Source organism: Scyliorhinus canicula, chromosome 7 (genome assembly GCF_902713615.1).
Source record: "Scyliorhinus canicula chromosome 7, sScyCan1.1, whole genome shotgun sequence".
NCBI classification, from domain to species: Eukaryota; Metazoa; Chordata; class Chondrichthyes; order Carcharhiniformes; family Scyliorhinidae; genus Scyliorhinus; species Scyliorhinus canicula.
The window spans coordinates 143,126,874-143,139,402 of NC_052152.1; the positions used below are offsets into that span (position 1 = coordinate 143,126,874).

At 44.2% G+C, this 12,529-nt stretch overlaps 1 protein-coding gene across 3 annotated transcripts in view; it reads left to right on the forward strand.

Moving 5' to 3' along the window:
- Positions 1-12,529, forward strand: part of znf335 (zinc finger protein 335) — an 88,668-nt gene that overhangs the window by 10,396 nt on the left and 65,743 nt on the right. For all 3 annotated transcript variants that reach the window (XM_038803055.1, XM_038803054.1, XM_038803056.1), the window contains 5 exons: positions 3,981-4,217; positions 6,578-6,851; positions 7,240-7,317; positions 7,726-7,977; positions 11,762-11,908. In XM_038803055.1, the coding sequence (XP_038658983.1) occupies positions 4,005-4,217; positions 6,578-6,851; positions 7,240-7,317; positions 7,726-7,977; positions 11,762-11,908 (964 nt within the window). In that variant the 5' untranslated portion in view covers positions 3,981-4,004. The remainder of the gene's footprint in view (positions 1-3,980; positions 4,218-6,577; positions 6,852-7,239; positions 7,318-7,725; positions 7,978-11,761; positions 11,909-12,529) is intronic.

Below are 12,529 nucleotides of genomic sequence, written 5' to 3' on the forward strand. Positions count from 1 at the left end.
CGGCTGTTGCCGCCCAGTGGTAGAATTGTAGGTTTGGGAGGGCTAGCCCCCCGCTGGATTTTGTTTTTTGTAGGACCTTCTTTGGGATCCTAGCATTTTTAAACCCCCCCCCCCCCCCCCCCCCCCAATACGAACGCCATGAGTAGTTTGTCCAGCACTTTGAAAAATGCCTTGGGGATGTAGATCGGAATGGATCTAAACAGGAAGAGGAACCTGGGCAGTACGTTTTTGGAAGTATTGGGAGTTGGTATTGTTGGTCCTTACGCTCGCCATGGGAGCGCTGTATAGGAGCTTTACCCAAGCGGTGAACCCTGTTCCAAGCCCGAACCGCTCCAGTACCTCCGAGGTATTTCCATTCGACTCTGTCGAAGGCCTTTTCTGCGTCCAGCAAGACGATCACCTCTTGTGTTCTCTCCCCAAAGGGGGTCACTATCACGTTCAGCAGGCGCCTGATGTTCGAGGTAAGCTGTCTACCTTTGACGAAGCCCGTCTGGTCCTCTGTGACCACCTCGGGTACACAGTCTTCTAGCCTTTTGGCTAGGATTTTGGCCAGTGAGATGGGTCTGTCTGACCCACATTCCGTTGGGTCTTTGTCTTTCTTAGGTATCAGCGAGATTGAGGCCTGTGCTAACGTGGGTGGCAATGTGCCCCTAGCTAGCGAGTCTGTGAACATCTCCCGCAGGTGCGGAGCTGTATAACTCTTCATGTGCCAGACATTACACATAATGTCACATCCCCCTTTCTTTGAAAATGTTTGAAAACATTTTTCAAACATGCATATGTCAATAGTGCAAGATTGGTACTACATCGAAATGCATATTGTGAATGGTTAACAATGTAGTTATGAACTTTTTACAGTTCATGAATTGAGTCTGTACTCAATATTCACTGTGGTAGTGTGGTACATCACCAAGTCATCAGGTTTTTGACTGGTTGAACCAACTTTGTTGCCTGACGTTGTTTTCTTTTTCTGTGCTTGTGGTGTCGATTTCTTGTCCCCATTGTCCGAAAAACGGATTTGCTTTCTGGTTTTGGAGCAAGTACCAACTCTTCCAAATTGTTGGAATGCTGCTCCTTTTCTTTTTGGCGTTCGTACCTTCATACGCGAACTTGGTATGGCCTACACAAATCTGTGTGTTCTATCACGAATGGTAAATTTTCTTCACCCAATGTCCTGCAGTCCCTTGCTCAGTAGCTATCTGGATTGTTTACTGCATGGTTTGTCAAGTATGACTGCAAGTCCAAACACTTTGTTTCCATTGAATTGCAATATGTTGGCTAGTTTTTGGTTTCAAAGTTGTACCGTTGTGCAAATTCTGTTGTTCTGTAGCGACTCTTTGTATTCTCAAGATCAGTTCCTTTTGGCTTATCTGATTCATTTTAAAACTTTTTAATATCAGTTCCCTTTGGATTATTGGACGTATCTTTGAGTTTTTCTGACATACCTTTGAGCTCATTGTGCTTCTCATCTGGAGTCAACTTCTCCAAGATGTCTTTGTTGGCTGTTGACAATTGATGTGCTCTCAACTGATTTGTTCACTGTTGCACTCTCATTGTAAGCCTCTGTACAGTCCAGCTGAGAACTGTAAGTTGCGCTGTTGCCCTGCACAGCTTGTATGCTATTTGTGATCATCATGCCGTTATTTGTGATCATTTCCTACTCCTGGTACCATGTGATGTTATTTGTTGAGTTTTTTGGAATGGATTAAAGTTTTGGTGTAGCCAAAGAACATCAAGCTATGTTATCAAACTGGGCTAGTTTATTTACACGACATGTTATGATTCGAACACATTATAAGGTATTAACTAATAAATAAGACTATACTATATCTATGCTACATAACTCTATACTACTGATCTACCTTAACTCACCTTAACTAAGCATCTTCTTCCACCTTCTCCCAGAAGTCTGAGGCATTTCCTTTTATAGGTCTGCTCTCCAGCTCCATCTGGTTGTAAAATAAAAAGTATCACATTAACTTTTATATGTGCCAGCCATTACACATAATGTCACATGATTTAAAAAAGAACACTTGCTTGAGAATATGTTGGACACCCAACATGCTCTGCTGTGTCCTCGAGAGGCAGAAAGCATTTGTATAGGCTAACTTCACCAGGTTTATACACCGATGAAGCAAGGACACAATAGCCATACTTACATTAGTGTAGAACCTTTTCCAACCTGGAGGAACCCTAAAGTATTTTACAGCCAATAAAGTAAAGAAAAAGTTGCTGTAGTCCCAGATGACCATCGGCTGCTTTCCCCTTTTGAGGTGAGAGCTCACTGGTGGTGATTTAACCTGAGGACCACCACATCTTAGGCGAGGGGCATAGCCAAAAAAAACAAGCCTTCATGAACATTCAGCTGTTATAGGAATTGAACCTATGCTCCTGTCCTTGCTTTGCATCACAAACCAGCTGTCTAGCCAGGTGAGCTAAACTAGTCCCCAATTACTTGCTTAAGAAGTGTAACCCCTGTTGTAGTGCATGGTATTGCAGCAGTCAATTCAGACACAATGTGTGCCCAAAAGCAACTAAATAATGTCCCAAATTATTTTTTTTAGGGATGTTACTTGATGGAAAGATATTGGCCAGTACACACAGTGCAAACACAGCACCTGGTGAAACCAGTGTGTCAACCAGTTTGATTGTTTTAATAGAAAGGATCAATCTGTGAATTCTTGCAGCTTTTATTTGTAACTTCTTGGTAATATAAGCTGTGCTGCTCGACAGTTCTTTTTCTCTACTCCTTGCAAAATCCAAGTAGAATAGCAGACTGTAGGTGGCAGGACATGGAAAGCTGCGAGTATCGTTTTTTTGTGAAGATTTTACTCTCTGCAGCTTCCAGCAACTTGTCAGCTTAGTGAAACAATCTGATGAAGGCTTGAGGTTGATGGCTTACCCGGCACATTCCCAACATTCACATTTAACCACAGCTAGAAATTACAACTCCAACCATGACAACTCTGCAATGGCAAATATATTTCACTGAAATGCTGACAATGTGCTGTTTCCAGAACGCTCTGCTTTTATTTGATTCCCAACACCCTGTCTTTTTTTCTTTTCATTTGTTAGTATGTATCAGAGAGGGATTTATTTAGATTTCATGCGATCAGACACGTTTAAAAAGGAGGGGGCTCGGTTTCAGCCGAGTCAGAAGGTTGAAGGTTCAAGTTCCACCCCAGAGGCCTGAGAACTTAATTGAGGCTGTTCCTCCCAGTACCAAGGGAGTGCTGCACTGTCAGAGGTGCCATCTTTCAGATAAATCTTCAACATAGGTCCCATTTTCTTGGGAATAAATAAAAGATCACTTGGCAGTACTTATCAGGGAAGTCCTGGACCAACATCATGAACATAGAGTCACTGGTCATTTTTCATTGCTGTTTGGAGGAGCCATGCTATGTACAATTTGTCGGCTGCATTTTCATACAGTGTAACAGTGACTTAATTGGCTGTTGTATTCTTTGGGGTGTCCAGAGGGGTGTGAAAATGTATGAGCTTTTGATTGGCCGAGGGAGAAAATGGCCTGTCGAGCATGTATACACCCAGCACTATGAAAGTTGCTCCCACCAGTCCTTTTGGATCAACGAGGAAATGATTTTTAAGTTTTATGGTTTGAAAAGCCAGATTTAGTTGGGTGCAAAAACCAAACCAGGTTGGGAAAGTGAAGCGAGAGATGGTTAACCAGGTAATCAGAATGGAACCAGTTTAAAACTTCTTATTTCACAAATCTAGGTTTGATATTTGAATACTGATTTGTTTTGATGGTGTTTTTTGAATTGAAAACATTCAAAATCAGTCAATCCAAGGGGCACTGGAAATTTGCAGCAGCAGCTTAGGAGTTGAGCATAAAGAAGAACACTCCTGGCACGCCTTTAGTTGTATTGTAAAGACCGAATTCTGTGGACATTACCACAGTAACATTTCCTATTTAAAAACAGCCTGTCTAATCCTGCCCTGTGTTTTATTCTTTATTGTAGACCTTTTTGTAACAGACAGGTGACATGATGGAGCTGGAGGAGAACGCAGTACAGAGCAGCAGTGATGCTGCTCCCTCGGGCCATGAGGAACCTTCAGAGAGTGGCATGGCAGTGGAGACATCCGAGGCTGTATCTGCAGACAGCAGCGATACAGTAACCACCCTTGGCATGGCATTCGAGGCCGACAACGGCTCCGGTGTTGACTCTGGAGTGGGCCAGAGCTCTGAACAATCTATGGTATGGAGCTGTAAATAGGCCTTGTGCCTTGGGGCAGTGTGTCAATAGCAAGAGTCACAATCCAGCAAAATGATAGAAATTAAAAATATCGTTGCATGTTTTGCATACCACTATCCACCAGATACATTTGAAATGCAAGAACACAAGAAATAGGAGTAGAACATATAGCCCTTCGAGCCTGTTCTACTGTTCAATACAATTTGGGCTTCACCTCCATTTTCCCACAGGCTCCCCATATTCCTCTTTAAGTCCACACAAGAACTTGGTGGAATGTTAAATTTTCCAAACTCAAGTGAACTGTGGGGATGGAACTGACTAAATTCTTGGGATGGACATCCGTACATTCATTTGATGTTTGAGGCGAATTAGCCATATTCCATTCATAATGACTGCCTGGTTTACAGTCCTCTAAAGTGCCCATAAAGAGGCAATTCACAATCACATTGACATACTTCACAGTAATCTATTGCATGACTTTTTTTCTCGCTCCTTTAAAATGGAATTTGCAGGATAATTCAGTAATATACAATGCTAATTCATTTTACTAAGGTAAACAATGTAGAGAACATAGGGCGGGATTCTGAGGCTAAGTGTTGACGCCGTCATAAACGCTGTTGCATTTCCCGACGGTGTCAACCTGGCCTCAGGAGCAGTGATTCTGACCCCCCACAGGGGGCCAGCAAGGCACTGGAGTGACCCACGCTGCTCCAGCTGTTGATAGCGACGTCAGATGGGCGCCGCGGGTCTGCGCATGTGCAGTGGGACCGGTGCATGGCTGCCTTCTCCGAGCCTGCCCCGACGCAACATGGCGTAGGGCTACAGGGGCCGGTGTGGAACAAAGCAGGCGCCCAGCCTGAGACGCCGATCGGTAGGCCCCGATCGTGGGTCAGGCCACAGTGGAGGCCCCCCTGGGTCGGCCCCCCCACCACCACCAGGCCACCTCTGGATCCATTCGCGCTGAGGTCCAGCCGGGTAAGACCAGGTTAGAACGGCGCAGGCGGGATTTGGTTTTTTTTGTACGGCCACTCGGCCCATCCCGGGCCGAGAATCGCCGGGGCGGATGCATAGAGCGGGCCCTGACCGGCGCCAATGGCGCCGATTCTCTGCTCTCCAGAGAATTGCATCCCGGCACCGGTGCGGCGTGACGGGATTCACACGGCCTCCCCCCCCCCCCCAGGGATTCTCAGACCCGGCGCGGGCTCAGAGAAACCCACCCATAATGCCTGCAATTTCAGGTAATCACGTAACGATTTAATAACCAATCTTGTTTGTAAAGTAAATTTTATTCTTTAGAAATGGGGCACATAATCTGGTTCTCCCTGTTTTAATTTGAATTTGCATTTATGTAGCTTATTTATACAGTGCATTTAATGTAAAAAGAATTTCTAAGGTGCTTTACAAAAGGTGAATCCGAGTGCCCCGAGCCAAAGAGCTAATTAGATGAGCAAAGATTATGGGTTTTGGAAACCTCTTCAAGGAGGAGAAGGGAGGGGTTCCAGAGCCTGGGCGCGTCACCGTTTGGTGTGTGTGTGTGTGTGTGTGTGTGTGTGTGAGGGAGGAGGGGGAGAGAGAAAGAGAGGAGTGTTTAATGCAAGGAAGCAAAATTGGGGGAATTTGGGAGGGTGGATTTAAACACCAGAATGATGGTTATAAATTTGTCTCCAGTCCTTCAATGGTTCAATGTAGGTCAAAAAGGGCAGGGTAATGGATAAGCAGAGGGCTAAAACGGGTAAAGATGAAGGATGTATGTAGGTATTCTTTATGATGAAGAGGACACTGAATCATAATCCCAACCTGTGATTATTTGGAATGCCAAAATTGCAAACTGTCTGGCTCAACTCAATTATAGCAAGGAAGAGGAATTGATAGTAATAGTTTGGTCCTTGTGGCAAGAGTTGAAGACTTCAGTTTTCCTAATACTTAACTGGAGGAAATTACTCTTCATTCCAGACTGAATTTTAGGCAAATGGTCTGACTACTTTAAATTGTACTGTTAATTGAAATTAGAAGCTGCACATCAACTTGTTTTCTTTTCTGTAGATGTAAATTATCAATGTTTTTTATAAATTTAAAAGTATAAATTGTGTTTGGACACATTTTGTTCCATGGGCAAAGCTGCCTTCGGCGATCAGGGACACTTGAAAATAAATTCTTGACTGTTGGAATAGAGATGTATTGGGTTAAGCGTCAATTTTTGTCCCCTTATTTTAAGCGTGTTGCGAACTCGGAGTGGGCAGTAGAGGAATTTTGCAATCAACTTTACAATGGAAAAATGATCCCATTTAGCACTGTGAACTATCTTTGAAAAAATGTTGAAACCATTCATAACAAAAGCATTTCCTTTTGCTGTGAAATTCCAGGAGGTGCTTCCAGAAACCAGTTCCAGCACTGATGTTATTACCATCACGCACCTTCCAGACTCTTCCTCAATTGCTCAGTCCACTATTGTGTCCAGTGTCTCCACAGTCACACAGTCTGTCATGGTGTCTGAATCTGCTCAAGTCTTGGTTCACTCCAGTGTGGCACCGGATGGGACCATGATTGTATCAGACTCCACCGCTTCTACATCCTCCGATCTTGGATCAGCTATCGATAAAATAATAGAATCTACAATTGGACCTGACATTATGCAAAGTAAGTTCCCTGGGAATGTTCCTATTGGAAGACCATACTTGCTGATTATTTCTCACAATAATATAGCACTTGTAAGACGTTTCCATGTCAATTGATTACTGATCAGAAGCAGGGCTTCATTGTAGTTAAAACTTGTTAAATGGGCATACCTGGAATTGTCAAATGGTTAACTGATTCTGATTCACGAAAAAAAACCAAAGTAATGAAATAGGGGAAATTAACTTAATGTTTTGGGTATGGAACCCTTCATCAGAGTTGAAAAATTATACCGAAGGTACTGATTTACGTTCTCTGAATCATCTCATTTTTGTACCATATGTTTCATATTTGACAATGAATAAGCCATCTGTGCTCTGTCGTTGGCTGTAATGAATTGGTACTTTTCCAGGTTGTATTGCTGTAACAAGTGCAGGAGATGAAGGAGCAGAAGTCACTCAGTACCTTGTGCTGCCTTACCCTGATGATGGTAAGAATTTAACTCTGCTGAACTTATCTTTCAGAGGTGCAACAATTTCCGACAAACATCATCATTTATTTTGTTTTGCTGGGTGGTAATTTTGACATTTTAATCAGTACATTGCATGTAACTTTATCTCTGTTATATTTCTAGTGTACAGATTGCTGCAAGCCTGCCAATCATTATGTGACAGTCCAATTTGTTGTAAACTGCTGGAACCTTTCTGTCTAGGTGTACAATGTTATTTTGAATACTGACATTGCTCCTCGCAGCCCATTGTCTCCCTATGTTTGTGGGTAGTTTGTAGGATACACATTTGAAAAAAGTAATCAGATCAGTTGTCCTTGGCAGTTTATTATTTCTGCAGTATTTAGTACCCAGCCACGCCTGACTTTTACCCTCTAATTTATTTTATAGGTGGTCATATTGATTCCCAAATGTCCAACTCTCAGATGTCCAGCTCCCAGCTTTCCAACATGTCAGGTGATGGATTGGGAGAAGGGCCGACATCCACTTGTGCAGACCATCTTGAGCAGCATGATTTGTCTAACCTGGAGGACATGATGGAAGTGGTGGTGGTTCAGCAGTTCAAGTGTAAGATGTGTCCATATAAAAGCATCTCGAAGGACAATCTGATCAATCACATGAAGGATCGACATCTCAACATTGGTAATTCTCAATCCAGTGCTCATAACCCACATATATTATACCGTATTAATTCGCTGTCTGTAGCTGTAAAAAGCTGTTGTTATTTCCGCACTACCTTATGAGCGAGATTCACCGGCCACGTTGAGTGCTCACTCGAACGTGGTGCGGCCGGTGAATACCAAGAGAAGCCTCTCACGGGCTTCCCAGAAGTCTTCGTGCCTCACGGGATCCACCCAAGTCCCGCTAGGCGTCCAAATCAGAAACGTGCCCAAACGGCGCTTACCGGTTTTAAACCGATTCCAGCGAGCTCATCCGGAATCCACTGGCATCTGCAGCCAGGCACAGACGTGGACCAGGCGCTCCTCCGCGCCATCGGAGACCCCTGGGTGGTCAGGGATAGTGCAGGGTGGCTCCCTGGCCCTCACCTGGTATGTGGGCACCTTGGCACTATCAAGGTGCTAGGGTAACACTGCCAGCTGGCACTGCCTAGGTGCCAGGATGGCAGTGCAAGGGTAGCCAGGGTCAGGACCTGTGGTGGGGCCATGACCATGAAAGGAAGGTGAGGGGGGGTTCGATGGATGGGGGTATGCAGGGCAGGTAAATGAGTCCACTGGGAGGTGATGGGTGGGGGGCCTGGAAGGGGGGGGCCTGCAAGTGGGTGAGGGGGGGTGGGGGGCTGAAGAGAGGGGGGGGGGGGGACTACAATGGCCCCATAGAGAAATGTCCTCACTTGAAGGGGGATGGGGGGAGTAATGCCCAAGTGTGTGTGAGGTGACATTACCCATGGAAGCTCACTTCCAAGATTGTGGCACTCTTTCAAAATGGCAGTCTGATCTCTGAGGGAAACAGTGGGAAACCCACAGGCAGAGCCGGCGGGAAACTCCCTGAAAAAGCTGCCACAAATGAGCCCAAAGTTTTTTTGGGAGAATCGTGCACTATACCTCTAAATCAGTGTTTTCTCAACCTTTTCCCTTCCCCAATCTGTGTTGCTTACTGACCTCATTATACCATGCACAGTACGAAAAAGTCCTGTAACTTCCAGGGCCATGGCCCAAGTGTTGGAAAATGGGGTGGGTGAGGGGGAAGAGAGGTTTCAGCTGGCGCAGACACTATGGGCAGAGTGGCTTCCTTTTGTGCCGTAAAAATTTCTACATCAAAAGACATGCTTGTTGTGTGAATTGGACATGCGGAATTCACTTTTGTTTTTTGAAAATATTTTATTAAGGCATTTATAATTTTAACATTTTAAACAAAAAGATCCAACAAACACAAAAAAAATCACAATAATATAACCATCTCCTCCCAAGCATAAACCCCAACTATCATGGTCCATGTAACTACTCTGTCTCACGGTTCTCCCTTCATTAGCTTTCCTACCCTTATTCGTCACTTCCATGCCAGACATTCTGAATTCTCACTCCGTATACCCGAACAGGCACCGGAATGTGGCAACTTGGGGATTTTCACAGTATCTTCATTGCCGTGTTAATTTAAGCCTACTTGTGACACTAATATAGATTATTATTATTAAATTTTCAAAATATCTGGAGAGGTGGAATATGGGGAGTGAGTTGCTCCTTGGGAGGGCCAGCACGGAAATGATGGGCCGAATAGCCTTCTCCTGTGCTGTAACCATTCTTTGATTCTATTGAATCACAGAGATGCTCGTCAACGAGCTTCAGTGTTGACAGAGCTGCTGTCTGAGTACAAACCACTGTATGTCAACAGGTGGCTCTCGATTTGCAGAGTGTAGGTTGACGTTCTTGCTGGTTTTTGGTATCAATTTGGGCTTTCAACTGACACTTGGACTCCAGCCTGATTCCAATTTACTCACCAACATTTGCAATGCTGTATGAGAGACCTTTGTTGGCCCACCTTCCCTTCACTTGCAGCTCTGCATGATCCTGCTACCCCATGTGCCTGCCCAATTGTGAAAGGTTGGCAGAATTAGGAATCCTTCTTGTTTTATCTCCGCACCTCCTAGAGAAACAACTTGAACTTGTTTATATAGTGCCTTTAGCATAGTAAAAACATTCCAAGGTGATTTACCAGGAGTGCAGAATTTTACACTGATCCACGTAACGACATGAGAACATAAACTTTGTCAAAGAGGTAGATTTGATGAAGTGACTTGAATGAGAGGCAAACACGCTTAGAGGGAGAATTCCAGAGCTTGGGGCCTAAGCATAAATGCCAATGGTGGAGCAATGAAAATTGAGGATGTGCAAGAAGCCAGAATTGGAAAAGTACAGAGAAGGGTTGTCAGGCTGGAGGAGGTCAGAGATGGGGAGAGGTGAGGCTATGGGGGGATTTGAACTAGTTTAGAATTCTAAAGTGAGACGATGCCAGACTGGAAGCTAATGTAGGTTAGCAAACACACGGCTTAAGGGTAAATGGCACTTGGTGTGCAGGAAGAGCTTTGGTGCAGCTAGGTTTTGTGGGAGGCCAGCATGGGAGCATTGGAACAGTCAAGCCTAGAGGTAACAAAGGTGTTTATGAGGGTTTCAATCACTGATGAAGAGGATATGGGGCAGGAATCATTGTCAAATAGGACAATGAGGTAAGATCAGTCCAGTTTAACCACAGATAATGGGCAGTGGAGGGATGGAAGTTTATGGCTATGGTTATTTGAACTGTTGTGTATGGTCTTCCCACTATTTTACTGAAGGACATTTTATGCTCATAGGTACAGGAGTAAACCATTCAGCCCTTCGAGCTTGCTCCACCATTGACTGATCTGTGGCCTAACTCCATATACCTGCCTTTGGCCCATATCCCTTAATACTTCTGCTGAACAAAAAAAATCTATCTCTGATTTAAAATGAACAACTAGTCTAGCAACAATTTCGGTTTGTGGAAGAGAGTTCCAAACCTCTGCCACTTGTGTGGAAGCGCTTCCTAACATGTGGGCAGCACGGTAGCATAGTGGTTAGCACTGTGGCTTCACAGCGCCAGGGTCCCAGGTTCGATTCCCTGCTGGGTCACTGTCTGTGTGGAGTCTGCACGTTCTTCCCGTGTCTGCGTGGGTTTCCTCCGGGTGTTCTGGTTTCCTCCCACCGTCCAAAGACGTGCAGGGTAAGTGGATTGGCCATGCTCTTAGTGTCCAAAAAATGTTAGGAGAGGTTATTGGGTTAGGGTGGAAGTGAGGGCTGAAGTGGGTCGGTGCATCTCGATGGGAGAATGACGACCTTCTGCACTGTATGTTCTATGTTCCTATATTCTATACCTCTCCTGAAGTGTAGCCCACATTTTTAGTTTATGCCTCCTAGTTCTAGAACTTCCAACTTGTCGTTTGAGCCGTGTGACAGACTCATTCAAAACTGTTTTCCTGAAGCTACCAGTGGTTGGTTTTGATTTTATTCCTGGTCTGCTGGTCAGTAATGTTTCCTACAATACAGCTGGAATTGGATGCTCAGCGTGTAAGTGCGGGTCTGGTCCACTTATGGTTTCATAAGTTTGGAGTTTTGTGTAGACTGGCCCTTGACTTAATTAATAATAGTCTGTAACACTATAGTAAACAAACCCTTTATCATGGGTCTTTGTTGCAAGCTGTAAATTAAAAATGTATAAGAACGACAAATAATTTGTAAGATAACTTTGTCTGGATATTTTGCATCCTTTAAATTATTTCATAACGTTCCTTTTCACAAAGAGGGAAGAAGCGGTGTCTGTTTTTTTTTTGAATGAATAGCTCTGTATTTTTAAATAATTGCAGAGAATATCTTCTTAATGCCGATAGTCGAATGAAACTGTGTGTGGGGAATTAAAATGAAAACTTTACCTGAACTTACATGCCATTTCCTAGGTGGTTTTCTATTTAAAAAGAGGGGGAGGGGACGGCCGAGGAAGCAGAATGTGTCACCAAGACCAGAGGAAAAGAAGACACCGGAGCAAGAGCAGGAAGAAGAGGAGGATGACATTGTGGATGCTGGAGCCATTGATGACCGAGAGGGTAATGCACCTTCAGAAATGTTGGGGAGCAGGCCTTTCATTTAAGCGTGCTTGCTTCAGGGAGAAGCACAGGAAATGTAGCAAAAGTCAGCTACCAACCGAGTTAAAATAAATATGCCAGGGGATGGCAAAAGGGGTTGGCATCTGTCACAATGTCTCAATATTTTGGCATCCTAACACAACTGAAGCAAACATTGCTCGTTTGTTTGTAGGGTTGAATGCAATATGGTTCCATTGCTATGTTTCAAAGGGTTGCTGATGTCTTTCGTCCCTCCAGAGGAAATTCCATTTGGATTCCTTTAGTTCTACAATTCCGTCTGTTGGGTTTGGGTCTAGTTTCGTGCTCCTTGAGGTAATTTTGGAAATGAGGCGCCTCCTCTTTTGCTACCGTTTCACCATTCAAATGATTGCAGGTCAGAAATGGCACCACCTATTTGCACCAAGAACGAGGAACAGGAGTAGGCAATTCGGCCATTGAGCCGCTTTAGCCTCAAGGAAAATACTCTTCAAATCATTTTGGGTATAAAAAAGTACTAAAGGTGAATATCAGCCTTTCAAATGTACTGGGCTCAGGAGCCGTAAATGAGAGCCTTAATATCGATCAATGTAGATGGATGAGTAG